The following is a 13,852-nucleotide window of genomic DNA, read 5'->3' on the forward strand; positions in this document are numbered from 1 at the left end:
CAACCCATGTGGATGTAAAGTATCCCATATCAACATCAGATATTTTATAAATGTTTTGTTGTTACATGTTATAATAGAGATTATTTGCCTTGTGTTCACACTGTAAATGTCATGTATCAGTAATACAGAAAAGTGTTATGCTTGCCAATTCTTGCATAGTATCATTGTTATTCGTATATATGACGTTTACAAACAGAAATACATTCAGTTAAAAATACTATTTTATTAATTATCATAACAAGTTCTGCATAATAAACATCATGAGCTGATCATCTTCAGGTGTGTTGGATCAGACCAGTGTCTACAGTTCAGTGTCTGTACATGCTACTTCACCTGTTTGTCAGCGTGACATGCGTGATATTGCATCATACAGCACAGTACTATTGGCACTTAACTTGTTAATGGTGTGGCATTCATGATAGTGAAAAGCATTCACATCTGTTCAACGTGTTTACAGTGCGTGGGAGTCTCACCGGTAACTCCTTTGCTCAGCAGTTGTTGCAATTTCTTCACAGTGTTTGACAATACGTAAATACCAGCTCGATTGCCTCAGATTCGATTAATTCAGAATGTGTACTGATGACTATGGTGGGCTGAATGTACTATGAGAAGGAGTGAGTGAGTGAGTTTAGTTTTACGCCGCACTCAGCAATATTCCAGCTATATGGCAGCGGTCTGTAAGTAATCAAGTCTGGACCAGACAATCCAGAGATCAACAGCATGAGCATCGATCTGCGCAATTGGGAGCCGATGACATGTGTCAACCAAGTCAGCGAGTCTGACCACCCGATCCCGTTAGTCGCCTCTTACTGGGTTCCTATGAGTAGGATGTCCTATGAGTAGGTCATTATGTTTTGGAATGTTCAGTAGTCTTCCCTACGGAAGATGTGTTCAGCAACTGTTCAGTTTATCTCACACATGATCTTAAGGTTTGAATATGTTCACAGTTAACATGAGTTTATATAATAACGCATATATTTTTCTTAATGACAGTTATAATTTGTGAGTTATGTGTACAGGTTAACTTGTATATGTTTTATTTAGGATTACACTTTTTTTAATAGTCTTTGAGAATGGAGTATAAACCCCGCTGTTCTTGTATGACACCTAAACATTTCCTCGTAAAGTTAATAGTTATTATAGTGTCATTTATCAAATTGTCCTGGTTATGTTTGTTAATGCACAAAAAATAGTTTCGTTTTTTGCAAATTTCACGTCTTTAAAGGATGACTAGTATGTTGGGAAAATAAATTTCCTGGAGTCTTCAACATAAATTTAATCACGACTTGGAACGAGCTTGTAGTGCTTATGAAATATAACATTCAAAACCAACCTTGTGATAAATATTGTTAATGCAAACAAGTGTTCCAGAATTGTTTGTGTTCGATTATGACAAAACGTGACCGATTGCTTGGTCGTTTAGCCATTGTGACCAATCTTCGATTATTTCAATTAATTGGACAACCACTAAGTTCTTAATATTGTTATGATGGTAAAGAAAACTTGCTTTCATGCATTAAGGTTTTACAGGACAACAAAGTGTTAACAAAGTCCTTAATTGACACCTGTACTAAAGTTACGTCATTCAAGACACTTTTTAATTTTCCTTTCCTAATTTAACTCAACAAGAGGTGCAGAGTTTCCTTGTCGGGCTGAGGGACGTGTCTAACTGGGCTGATGTCTCATGTGTAATTGACACTCGACCTACTGAAATGTACATGCCGTGTGTTAGGAAGGTCAGCTTGATTCAGACAGAGCTTACCTGTCAAGGTGACGACAAGCTAGAACAGATGGGGATTGTTTTGTCTTGTCCTGTGTTCACCTGATGATACAAAGCTGTGATGCAGATAATGGGGACAGAATAATGTTTTTGTCTGCTGATGAGAAAGAAGATGAGAAGGTAACGATGGAATATGATGGCTTTTAGGTTGTCCAGATAATGTCACAGCGTGTTTGATGGGTTTGTCATCTTCCTAAGGGTTGTAAATGTAATAACGACTATGCATGATATGGTAAGTATTGCAAGAAACAACTGACGTCTAGAATATCTAGGATCATGTATATGTTTTGTGGCTTTTGGGCTGTGTAGCTATTTATACATATGCTCTCAGTTGTCATAGTAAAAGGTCGTCACGATATGGCTGAAATATTGCCGATGTGACGTTAAATATTAACTCACTCACTCATAGTAAAAGGGAATGTTAAAGACTGCTTGTTATGAAGATTATTATCATTTGTTTATTTTTTACACTGCCATCAGCATACTCTGCTTAGCAATATTTTGTTGCGAATCTGTAGATAAATTAGTGTGGACCAGCCTTTCTAGTGATTGATATTATGACCACCTTCCAACAGTGATGATGATACACAATCAGTCAAGTCACTTAGCTTGACCATCCGACTGGGTTAGCTGCCCTTATACCAGCATAGATTATAGGAGGTGAGGTTAGGTGAAATTGGGTTTAACGTCGTGCTTGAGAATATTTCTCTCATATGACGACATGCATTCTTATCCTCAATGCCAAGAGTTTACTTATAATTTGCCTTATTTGTCAAAGTATTATATTTGTGATGTTAATCATAGAATAATAATAATTCCAAACCATAAGAGAGATTATTTGTATTATTCTTGTTCTTCATTTTATGAGGCATGAAGGGCATTTGTTTGGTCCTAAAGTTCTTTGAATGTTACACCCATGAAGCTCCGGGTTAACTAAGAATTGGTTTTCAGTAACAAATGCTTGTCATAAAAGGCGGATCGTTGACTTGGTTGACAGATGTCATCGTATCCAAATTGTGCAGATCGATGCTCATGCTGTTGATCACTGGATTGTCTGGTCCAGACTCGATTATGTACAGATCGCCGCCATATAGCTGGAATACTGCTGAGTACAGCGTTAAACAACAAATAAACCAGTCTTTGAATGTTTAACTTTAAGCCTTTTTATGAATTATGAGTATACAGTGCCATTTAGGAAGTGGTCAGATGTGAAATATATTATATTTGGGATAACATTTCCTCTGAAAAGTACAGATTCTAGTACTGTGTGTGTTGAATCCCTTCTTTTGCAAAAGCTGCAGTGGCTGAGTGGGTTAGATCGCTGACTGTGCTGGTGATTAGGTGCCTCACTCTGAGAGTATGTATCCGTGGTGTAGTGGTTAGAGTGTCCGCCTGGAGTGTGGAAGGTCGCGGGTTCGATCCCAGGCCACGTCATACCAAAAGTCGTTAAAATATGGTACTTGTTGGTCCCTGCTTGGCGTTCGGCAACTCAACCCACTTATTACTAAAATCTGTACTTTACTGACAAAGTGTAATTTCAAATATAACATGTGTTACATTGTTTAAATTGTTAGAACCAGAAAGATCTAATGTTAAGTCAGTGAAAGTGTGAGAAGTCCAAACTGTGGATCTCACCATTTCAAACAGTATACATCAAACCTTCATGGTCTACCATACACCATGATATAGATCTGCATATTATTTTGTTGTCAGAATTTTTATATTTGGGCGAATACTCTTGTTAACAATGTTCTAAGACTATCAGATATACATGCCTTGCTATCCAAAGATATTTTTTTTAAATGAGGTCATATAGCGCATGTAGTGACAGCTACTTTTGATCATGTTAAGAGCTCTCCACATCGACACACTGTGCCTACTTCTTCTGTAGCCTATTTACCTAACGTGTCTGACAAGAATAGACAGGGATTTCAAGATGAGCTGGTGTCTCTGTCAACAAATATTTACTCAAACATTATATACATGGTAAATCCGGTTGTTTCATTCAGTAAAACTGTCTTAAAAACTTCGTTCATTGTAAACAGGCTACTAATACTTTTATGTGATAAAGAGGTTATCACTTATTTTTTTCCATACAAAAAATAGTGCAAATAAGTAAAATCATATAATAGTGCATGAACAGTTTCCATTTTATGATATTTAAGAAATGGATATTCACCTTGTAATGACTGCATGAAGATCAGCATTATCATACCTGTGAAGGTCAGGGTTAGAAATGGTATTCAGTAACCCATGCTTGTCGTAAAAGGCGGTTGACACATGTCATCGTATCAATGCTCATTCTGTTGATCACGGGATTGTCTGGTCCAGACTCCAATATTTACAGATTGCCGCCATTTAGGTAGAATATTGCTGAGTACGACATTAAACAACAGACCAACAGTATTATCAGCTGTTCATTTATAGATTGTGTATGAACTTGTAACCAAGTGATCACACAACTTCCATGTATCAAACATTTCGAATGTTTTCAAGGCTACTGGTCTTCAAGCACAAGCAATGTTCTAAACACTGGCGATTTTTTCTGGTGTCCCCAACCATGATTTTGCTGGAATATTGCTAAAAGTGGCTTAAAACCATACTCACGTTCTCGTTCATGATAATCTTAAGGAACAACTGAAGAAAATTTGACAGTTACCTTGGTTACTGGTGTAAGGAATGAGTCAGCTGTGTTAATGAATCATAAACATTCTGATTTGAATTATCATGCTTACGAAAACAAAACTACAAAGGTCTGATGACATGTGTATTTTCATAGCTTGATGTGGTGACAGAAATGTGTGCATAGTTATTTTCGAGATGTTGAATCCTTTGAAATGATCACATATTATCAGGATTGCTATTGTCATGATTAGTGAACATTCTCACAGTCCTTACATTGCTTGGAGTCAGGCTATGAAATATTTTATGGACGCTTCATGTATATTTTGCATGAAACAAGATTTTGTTATTGTGTGACCCTCTGAACAATACCTCTGAAATAATGTTCTTGCTGAAGTAAATGATTGTTTTAATGGACTAACAGAAAAATAAGACTCCATAAGCTGGCATGGCCATACCAACCTCTGCCTAACAATGGAATGAATTGATGAATTTGAACCATGATGATCATTATTTGGATCTTTTTTCCACCACCACCCAGTATTGCACATCAAATGCTGACAGGATTGTGTAGTGGGCATGTCTATCTGTATCTTCGCCTGTGTAGCCATAACAATTTCCTGTCCAGATCATATCTATAAAACTATATGCTTTCATTGAACTTTGCACACACAAGAATCTGCTTGTGATCTTGGGCCTTAAAACTGGATTTTTAGAATTTTTATTTCTTACCTTTTCATTGCAACACGATTAACTTTTTTCCAGATCATATTTCCCAAAAACATTGTTGTATAAAACATTTGGCACACATAATAGCAAATGGAAACTGGTACTTTAAATTCTTGACAGAATTTCAGTTAATGTGTGATGTCTATTTACTCTTTCTTCACAAAAACAAATACACATTTGTGATCCCAGTTCCATGGTATTGGTTTGATACCTCCTCTTGAATACCTACTCTTGTATCATGGGTATGCAGACTGATTAGCAGGATTAGATGGGAACCATCTCTTTAAGGTGGATGGACTTGATGTAACCATGGTAACAATTAGATAATTTCTTTTATTTGCAGCGACCAATGAGAATTTGTTATTTCTTGATGACACCAGTCTTTGTATTTGATTATGAATTTAGTAGGAAAATAACAACTGAATCAGTGTTACGAGTTATTTCAAGTTTTTGGAATTCAGACATGTCAGAGGTGTTGGTGATTAACACTGACCAACATTATTTCCAGTGATGTCTGTAAAATAATGTACACATATTTCAGGTGTCTGATGAGAGTTATCTCCCCAACCCCCTGGACATAGCTTCGGCAGCTCCATTTGGGACATGGTCTAACATCTCCGACAAGCTGGCATCCCATGACCCCATAGCCCCCCCTGCCGCTAGAGAGGACCCTATCCTCGCCGCCCAATCCGATGACGGGGCGTCCGTGAGCACCACACGCGAGATTGGCGTGTGTACAGGTCAGTGTTTCATCAGACATGTTTGTCGTAATACTGTACAGGTTCGACACTAAGGCATGTCGAACAACATTGTCTAGTAAATAGCTGGTCTGGTCTGGTTAAAATTGTGTCTGCTAGCCCGACTGGTCATGGAGGTACTGCCTCTGTGGTGTAGTGGTTAGAGCGTCCACCCGGAGAGCGGAAGGTAGCGGGTTCGATCCCCGACCGCGTCATACCAAAAGACGTTAAAATATGGTACTTGTTGGTCCCTGCCTGGCGCTCGGCATTAATGGGTACAACAAGGACTGGTCGGCTAGGAGTCAGTATAATGTGTCTGAGTGGGGTATTCATGCTTCACTGCGGCTTGGTATCTCAGTGGGCTAGCACTATAAAACCAGCTTCAGTCTGGGCTAGTACAAGCAGCCGCACCTACACATACACACGCATGCACATCGTCATATGAGCGAAATATTCTCCCGCGCGACGTTAAACCCAATTTCACCTCACCTCACCTCTAAGAAATCTTGCATAGCGTCATCTGTTACAATGAGTATTATAGAGACTGTTATTAAGCTTACTTATGTGTTTAAAGACTATATAAGCTACTCTTTAATGATAAACATTCTTCAGAAAATAAGAAGTCAAAGTGTACAGTATTAATAATGGACAAAACAAAACAACAATTATTACAATGTATAGTTTTGTGTTTAATATAGTTTGTTCTTCATGTATGCACTATAAACCTGCTGATAACAAAAGTAACCTTGTTTTCTTCCAACAGTATGGCCTATGGTCTAGTTGATATCAGGTCAGGTCTAGTAAAGTTTAAGACCCACTAGTCCACTGGTCTAGTAATAAAAAAAATGTTGACGTTGAACCCTACTGTATAACTTGATCAAGTCACAATATGGGTGAAATAATGCCAGCTTTACTTGAATTAACTCACTCACTCAGACATGTTAGAACCAGATGCAAGTGATGATGAAATGTCAACGTGCACTTCAATTTGATAGATTTGTGAATATGAAAGTATGCTGCATGGATTCTGTGTTTATTTGTCTTGAACCCGTTTGGAATTTCTGGAAAAAATTCTGTCCCATGTTGAGATATTTTCAATGGGAACAGCATCCTTTACTGGTGTGAAATATTTTTCATTGTGTCACTTGTTTGTTTCTGGTCAAGACTTACGAATCCAACCAGATTCTTTGATCCAAACATGTTTATGGGTTGTATGTTGTTTAACCCACACTCAGCAATATTCCAGCTATATGGTGGCAGTCGGTAAAAAAAAAGAATAATCCAGTGATCAACAGCATGAGCATCTATCTAATCAGTTTGGATACTATGACATCAGTATGTTCAATAGATATCGCTGTGAGTGCGACAACCTAGTGCACACAGGGAGGTGGGGTAGCCTAGTGGTTAGAGTGTTTGTTCATCATCCTGAAGACCTGGGCCCAATTCCCCACTGGGTACAATGTATGAAGCCCATTTCTTGTGTCCCCTGCCATGATAGTGCTGGAATATTGCTAAATGCGGGATAAAAACCAAACTCACTCACTCACTCACTCACTTAGTGCTCAAACTATCAGCCATTGGTTCACAAAGGGTACTTGACTGGCTGACCAGTGTTGCACTACCGAAAGTAGAGGCCTTGGTCCAGTTTCCCAACTTCAAAATGTCTGTGACAGAAGCACCTTTGGCAAATGCCTTTGAAGCACTAGCTCCTCTGACAGAATGAGCTTTGTAGTGTGAAGTGTCAATACCCTAAGCTCATAAGATTTGTCACCCATCTTGCAATACTTGGGGATGAAACCGGTTTATCGCGGTTTCACATAGCTCAAGAAGAAGGCCAGACCTACATTCATCTCTCCAAGGTTCTGTCGCGTTCTAAGTACACTCTAAGGCATCGAACTACACAGAGTGCAGGGTCCTTCTCATAGGCACTGAAACTCAAGGGATGAGGTTTTGTTCCTGTCTTAGTCACCTTGGTTGGTTTAATCAGGGTAAATTCTACTTCAGTGCCCCTGTCTACCATGTGTCTGATATCCAGGAAGATAACTCTGAAGACCTGCTAGCAGAGGTTAGCATCAGAAGCATTGTCAACTTCCCAGACAAGTTTTTATCCGACAAATAGATATATTATCTTTCAATTTTTTCAAATATTGCAGCACCAAATCTACATCCCAGGCCACTGAGTATCTGGGCTGAGGAGGATTCTGATTAAAAAATCCCTGACATTAATTTCCTGACCAGTGGGTGCTGACCCACATTATAGCCCTCGATAGTGGGGTGAAAAGCAGACAAAGCTGATCTAGCTGTATTTATGGTCCTGTACTGACTATTCTCGTGGTACAAGTGAGGTGAAAAGTCTAAGATAGACTCCACAGAGGCTGAAAAGGGATCAAAACCCGTTGATTGCACCAGCCAGTCCACCTATTCCAGGAAGCATTGTAAAGCCTTGTGTGCCGGTCGCCATTGGCAGGAGAGCAGCTGTGTGAGTAAGCCTCTGAAATTCCTCTGGTCTTGATGCTCACGCCTCGAAACCTTTCCATGCCAGCTAACACCAGAGTGTTGTTTTCTATCAGTGGATGAGGCAGGTTTTATGCGGGAGTTTAACAGATCCCTCATCTATGGGAGGAGGATTGGCTTTGTGACCGCCATCTCCAAGAGGAGTGGATACCAGGACTGACCTTGGCACACTGGAGTTATTAAGACCAGCTCCGCTTTGTCCTTTCGGATCTTCCACAGACACCTGCCTATCAGTGAGATCGAGTGAGCGAAAGGCATACAAGGAATCCTAGTTCCAATTCACTAGAAACGCATCTGTTGATTGTGCAAGGCAGTCTGGCCTCCAGCTGCAGAAAGGCTTCATTTGGAAAGTCAGTCTCGATGCAAAAAGGTCCATTGAGAAGGGACCCAGTATCTCTGGTTGCATTGAGCAAAGATGATTGGATTGAGCATCCAATCATCGAAGTGGATTGAAGTGGCGAGACTCCCAGTCCGCGATGAATGTTCTCTACCCCTGGCAGATAGACTGCTGTTAAGAACAGAGCGGTTCTGGAGACAGAAACCCCCATATCTGCTTTGTGATCTGCAACAGACTGACTGATTTTGTGCCCTAAATCGGTTCACATAAGCCATGGCTGTCTGATTGTCCACTTGGACCAAAATAGATTGATCTTTGATCCCCTTGCAAAAGGTCAAGAGTGCCAGATGAATTGCCTTCAGCTCTAGAACATTTATGTGCATACTCTGCTCTATCTCTGACCAGCGGCCTCCTGTTGATCTCTGGCCGTGTATTGCTCCCCCATCCCTTTTGATGCATCTGTCTGGAGAATTACATCTGGATGAGCTGCCATGATTGGCTTCCGTTGAAATTGGTGAGGTTGGTCATCCACCACTTCAGTTCCTCCAGACAAACCGAAGGCAGTGTAATCATTGACTTCATTAGCTCTGAGAACGCTAAAGCTCCCCTGCTCGAATGCATCTGCAGGTAGCGACAATGCAGTTGGCGGGTAAGATTACTCTCATTGAAGCTGACAGTTTTTCCTCATCAAACTTGCCGGTTAGCCGAATCCTTACCTGTTTCTTTCTCATCATGTGACGACAGGTTGCTACAATGTTCTCTACCTTCTCCTCTGGTAAGATCAGAATCACGATCCACCGTGTTTATCTGAAACCCCAGGAAAGTGATCGACTGGGTTGGTGACAGAACTGATTTCTTCCAGTTTATGACAAAGCCTAGGGACTGGAGGAGAAAGATGAGGGTGTCCCTGTGTTGACTCAGCAGGGTCGCATGATTCCGCTATACACAAGATATCGTCCAGGTATATAATCAAGCGGATGCCTGCTCGCCCGTGCCAAACTTACCACTGGGCTTAAGAAGTTTTGTGAATGCTCTTGGAGCTGGGGCAAGTCCAAATGGCATGCATCGAACTGATACAGAACACCCTTCCAAGAGAAGCCGGAGTAAGCTTTTCATGTGGGGTGCCATTGGGGACGCTGAAGTAAGCATCCTTCAGATCCAGCTTGCAAAGGTAGTCCCCTTTGCGGATCAAGTCCCTTAGAAGATGTAGTCCTTCCAACTTGAAGTGTTTGTAAGGAATGTGAGCATTGAGGGGCCTTGAGATTTGCATGATTGGCCTCTGCCCTCCATCCTTCTTGGGAACCATGAACATGGGACTTAGAAACTGATCCGAGTCCATCGAAGCAGACTGGGGAACAACCTCTATCACATGTTTGCAAAGCATTGATTGGATCTCCTGGCTCAAGGCTAACTGTCTTGTGAGCTTTAGTTTTGGTTGAAAACACGCGATTCTGAATAGGTTTTGACAACAGAGGAATCTCAAAACCGAAACTGTCTGAAGTATCCATGGATCTGAAGTGATCTTTGCCAGTTTTTAAAAGTGTACCAGGCGACCCTATGAGGGATTCCTTGTGGAAACAGAAGATCAGGTTTAGCTCTAGAATTGCTGGGATAACCTGTAGATGTAGCATTGAGGAAGGAGGAGCATTGTGGGAACAGGCGTTGCTGACATTTGACCCACCTGATATAAGAGAGTCTCTGCGATTCGACCCGGACTGACCGGCTCTTCCTCTGCCTCTGGAAGAGTTGCCTCTGAAACCTCTGTTGAAGGAGGGCTTGATGTGGAATGTGCCCCAGTAGATTGTCTTCCTCCTGAGGGCATTCTCTGAAAGGGCTGTCTATCAGGGTGACTGGGCCCTTGGTGTCTGAAAGTAGGTCTGCGAGCTGAGCGTCTCTCAGCATCAAATATCAATTTGGCTTTGGTCTTCACGTTTTACCTCCTTCAGCATGGCGTCATAAAGGCATCTCGAAGAGTCTGCCCTTAGCCTCTGACAAGGCTGTGTCATGCTTGAGAATGAGGCGTTTAGCCTTCTTGACATCCTTAGAAAGTTTAGCCAGAATGTTTAGCCTTCTGTTGTAATTCATGGAGACATTAGCCTGACCGATAAGACAGGTGGTTTTCTCTACCAATTCCAACAGCTCAAAGATGTCTAAATCGGCGGGGGATTCACCTCTGCGGATCTTATCAAGGTTATGCCACAGGTGACATAGAGGCCCCATGGAATTCAGAATCCGCTTTTGAATAAATTGAAGGATTGGTCAAACTTTTTTCTCGACGACTTTCCCTTAGCCTCAAAGAGGTCGCCCAGATATGGATCCAGAGAAGGTGTCTGAAGACATTCCTCTGAAGGGACAGGGAGATCCTCTAGAATATTTTCTTCTAGTTTGGAATCCTGGCAGAAGACAGAGAAATTTTCTCTGAGTCTGTCGAGAGAGAGTATCACGGAGACACCATTCTGATGGGTCTTTGGCATCAGCTAACGAGAAGGGGACGTAATCATCGAAAGTCTCTATTGTTCCTGTTTTATTGATTACCGGTTTTGACGAACGACCCCTTTATCCCCACGTTGATTCAGTAGCAGACTCAACGTAAGATTCGAATCGAGCTAACATCGCCGAGGGGGGAAGATTCTGATCCTGAATCTGACTCAAAGTCAGAAGCAGAAGCCACCCGTCGCGCAAATTCGAGCACGTTTGTGCTGATTAGAGTGGCTATCCAACCCCAAGTCACCAAGCTTGTTGCCCGACCCGATGGTTGGGGTTGATGGGGACTTGCCCAAACCATCCACGTGGTTTTAGACATATCATCGGTTGCAGATGTATGGCGCCTCACGGGCACATTTTTCTGCTTAGGTATACCATCTAGGTCCTGTATGGACCCTTTGATGGAAGAAAAGTTATTCATACCAATCTATGCAAGTGAAAACGATCAAAACTTACGGAATGGCCGGCTCACGTGTCTATCTACATTGAGGCCATGATGAAGAAGGGTTTATGGGTAATTTGCCTCGCGAGATCTCGCACAGCGAGACTTCGCTAGCTTTAAATATGGCCTACTTCCGGATATCATGATGAAGATACCAATATCACATCTACTATGTTTATGACATGAAATTGTCACACCAACTGACCTCACAAGAACTCAGGACACCTGATCACTAAGTGCAACTTATATATATAGTGTCTTATTAAACAGTATTACATAACATCAGTGGAAGCAGCACATGGCCTAATACCCATTCCATCCGTATCAATGGAGAGCAGTAAACCAAGTCAGTAAGCCCTTTACCTGGTGGAAGCTGTTAAGACCCTAATTACAGGTCACACAGGCAGATTACCATGGGCAGTGTTACTATTGTGGCAGCTCCAGGCGGTACATGTGATACATACCTCTATCAGTCTGTACTTTGTCATCTTCATAGTATCTGTGAAGCAAGCTACCTGGGAACCTGAAGCTTGGCATGGAACCCCCTGCAGTGAGGACAACTGAAGCTTCTTGTTTATGTTATTTCAGTCCAATGTGGCCACAATGACCATGTTAGAAATCACATTCATTAATACTTTTTCATATTAGTACTTGGGCCTCTAGTTATAATTTATAATATCTGAGCACCTGATCAAAACTAGTATTTACAAATATTGGTTGTAAATGTACACAAGGGTCAAAATATGCAGTTCACATTTTTATAAATAGGCATGAATGAGGGCCTTTGTCATAATCTAAAAAAAATAGGCTTCGCTAGAATCAGGTACTTCACAAGCAAACATCAAGGTCTCTTAGGTCCCAATAATTCTGAAAATGACAATTCAGCAGTTTAAAGTACAGTGAGTGCTGTTGTCTCATTCGTTGTTCATTGTGTAGCTATTTCAGATTTGTAAATATTGATTAATTATCTACTGTGAATAAGCATATCAAGCATCATATTGCTGATCTTTACAGAATAGGTAAAACATAGTGCACATATTTCTGACACTTTGCACATTTCACTCTACTGTGAACAAATGACTTCATTTACTTTTAAACATTTCAAGTTTTCCAAATTACTAAGTAGATTGCCTCACATCCAATGCATCAGCGAAGAGTGTGAATTATTATGTCCATGTTAAGACAGGATACTTTAGCTTTGACAACTTTTATATTATTGGTAGTTAGTGCTAGAGTGATAATCTAATAATTGTTCATTAAATTACTCACTTGGGTCAGGAGACTAATCAACATTCTTTTAAAAAAACATCAAATATAAACTTTAGCCAGTATGTTTCTTATTGTTATGTTTGTTAAATCATGGCATAACCAACTGATACAGTTCCCCTCATTTAAGACCTTAACAAATCGGGGCGGTGGGGTAGCCTAAGTGTCCGCTCGTCACGCCAAAGATCCAGGTTCGATTCCCCACATGGGTACAATGTTGAAGCCCATTTCTGGTGTCCCCTGCCGTCATATTACTGGAATAATGCTAAAAGCACCTAAGACCAAACTCACTCACTCACCTAAACAAAACAGCTAAAACAGAGGCGAAATTATTTGAAGAACAATTTGGACAGAGTTTGCCAACCCTAAAATTAACATGTAAAACAGGAAGTCGTTAGTACAGAGTGGTTAGACATCATTTGTGGGATGTAAAGCATGCCCATGGTCATAGCAAATCCTCCAGGAGGACTTCATTTTTAAACTTTTTCGTTTTATTTTTCAGATTTGTGCAACAGTGAAGAACCAGATGAGGTAGAGATTCTCAGCCTGATTAATGAGCAGATCCCCAAATACCGTCTCCGTGCCGACACCATCACTGAGTTCGGTGGCTACAACAACGAGGACTGGATACAGACTCCCGTCATCCCGCTAGACACAGATCTAGCACTCACTGACGAACAGATCCAGGAAACTCTCAAGTATTTCAGTGAGTACTGTTTGTGTTTATCATGCTTCTTAGCTTGCGTCAAGTTAGTTGCCTGATTTGAACTTCATATTGAACAGAATGCCCGAGGTATACCTTACATCATCAACTAATTATTGTGCTTACAGAAGTTATGCCACAATAATATTCAGTCTCAATAAAATCAAATCTTAGTTTTTGCCACTGGTAAACAAATACATACATCCATCAGAGCATTGGAAAGTGACATTCAGTGTGG

The 13,852-nt window shown here is 40.8% G+C and overlaps 1 protein-coding gene and 1 long non-coding RNA gene across 3 annotated transcripts in view; one reads left to right on the forward strand and one right to left on the reverse strand.

The window, feature by feature from the left end:
• Positions 1 to 13,852, reverse strand: part of LOC124264714 — a 39,510-nt gene that overhangs the window by 14,553 nt on the left and 11,105 nt on the right. The gene's annotated exons all lie outside the window — the stretch shown is intronic.
• The window catches only part of LOC124264713 (trafficking kinesin-binding protein 1-like), an 83,099-nt gene that overhangs the window by 4,253 nt on the left and 64,994 nt on the right, over positions 1 to 13,852 (forward strand). For both annotated transcript variants that reach the window (XM_046699482.1, XM_046699484.1), the window contains exons 2-3: positions 5,673 to 5,871; positions 13,414 to 13,617. In XM_046699482.1, the coding sequence (XP_046555438.1) occupies positions 5,673 to 5,871; positions 13,414 to 13,617 (403 nt within the window). The remainder of the gene's footprint in view (positions 1 to 5,672; positions 5,872 to 13,413; positions 13,618 to 13,852) is intronic.

The sequence above is a fragment of the Haliotis rubra genome, unplaced genomic scaffold, assembly GCF_003918875.1.
Source record: "Haliotis rubra isolate DU_JTF1 unplaced genomic scaffold, ASM391887v1 Scf94, whole genome shotgun sequence".
Taxonomy (NCBI): domain Eukaryota; kingdom Metazoa; phylum Mollusca; class Gastropoda; order Lepetellida; family Haliotidae; genus Haliotis; species Haliotis rubra.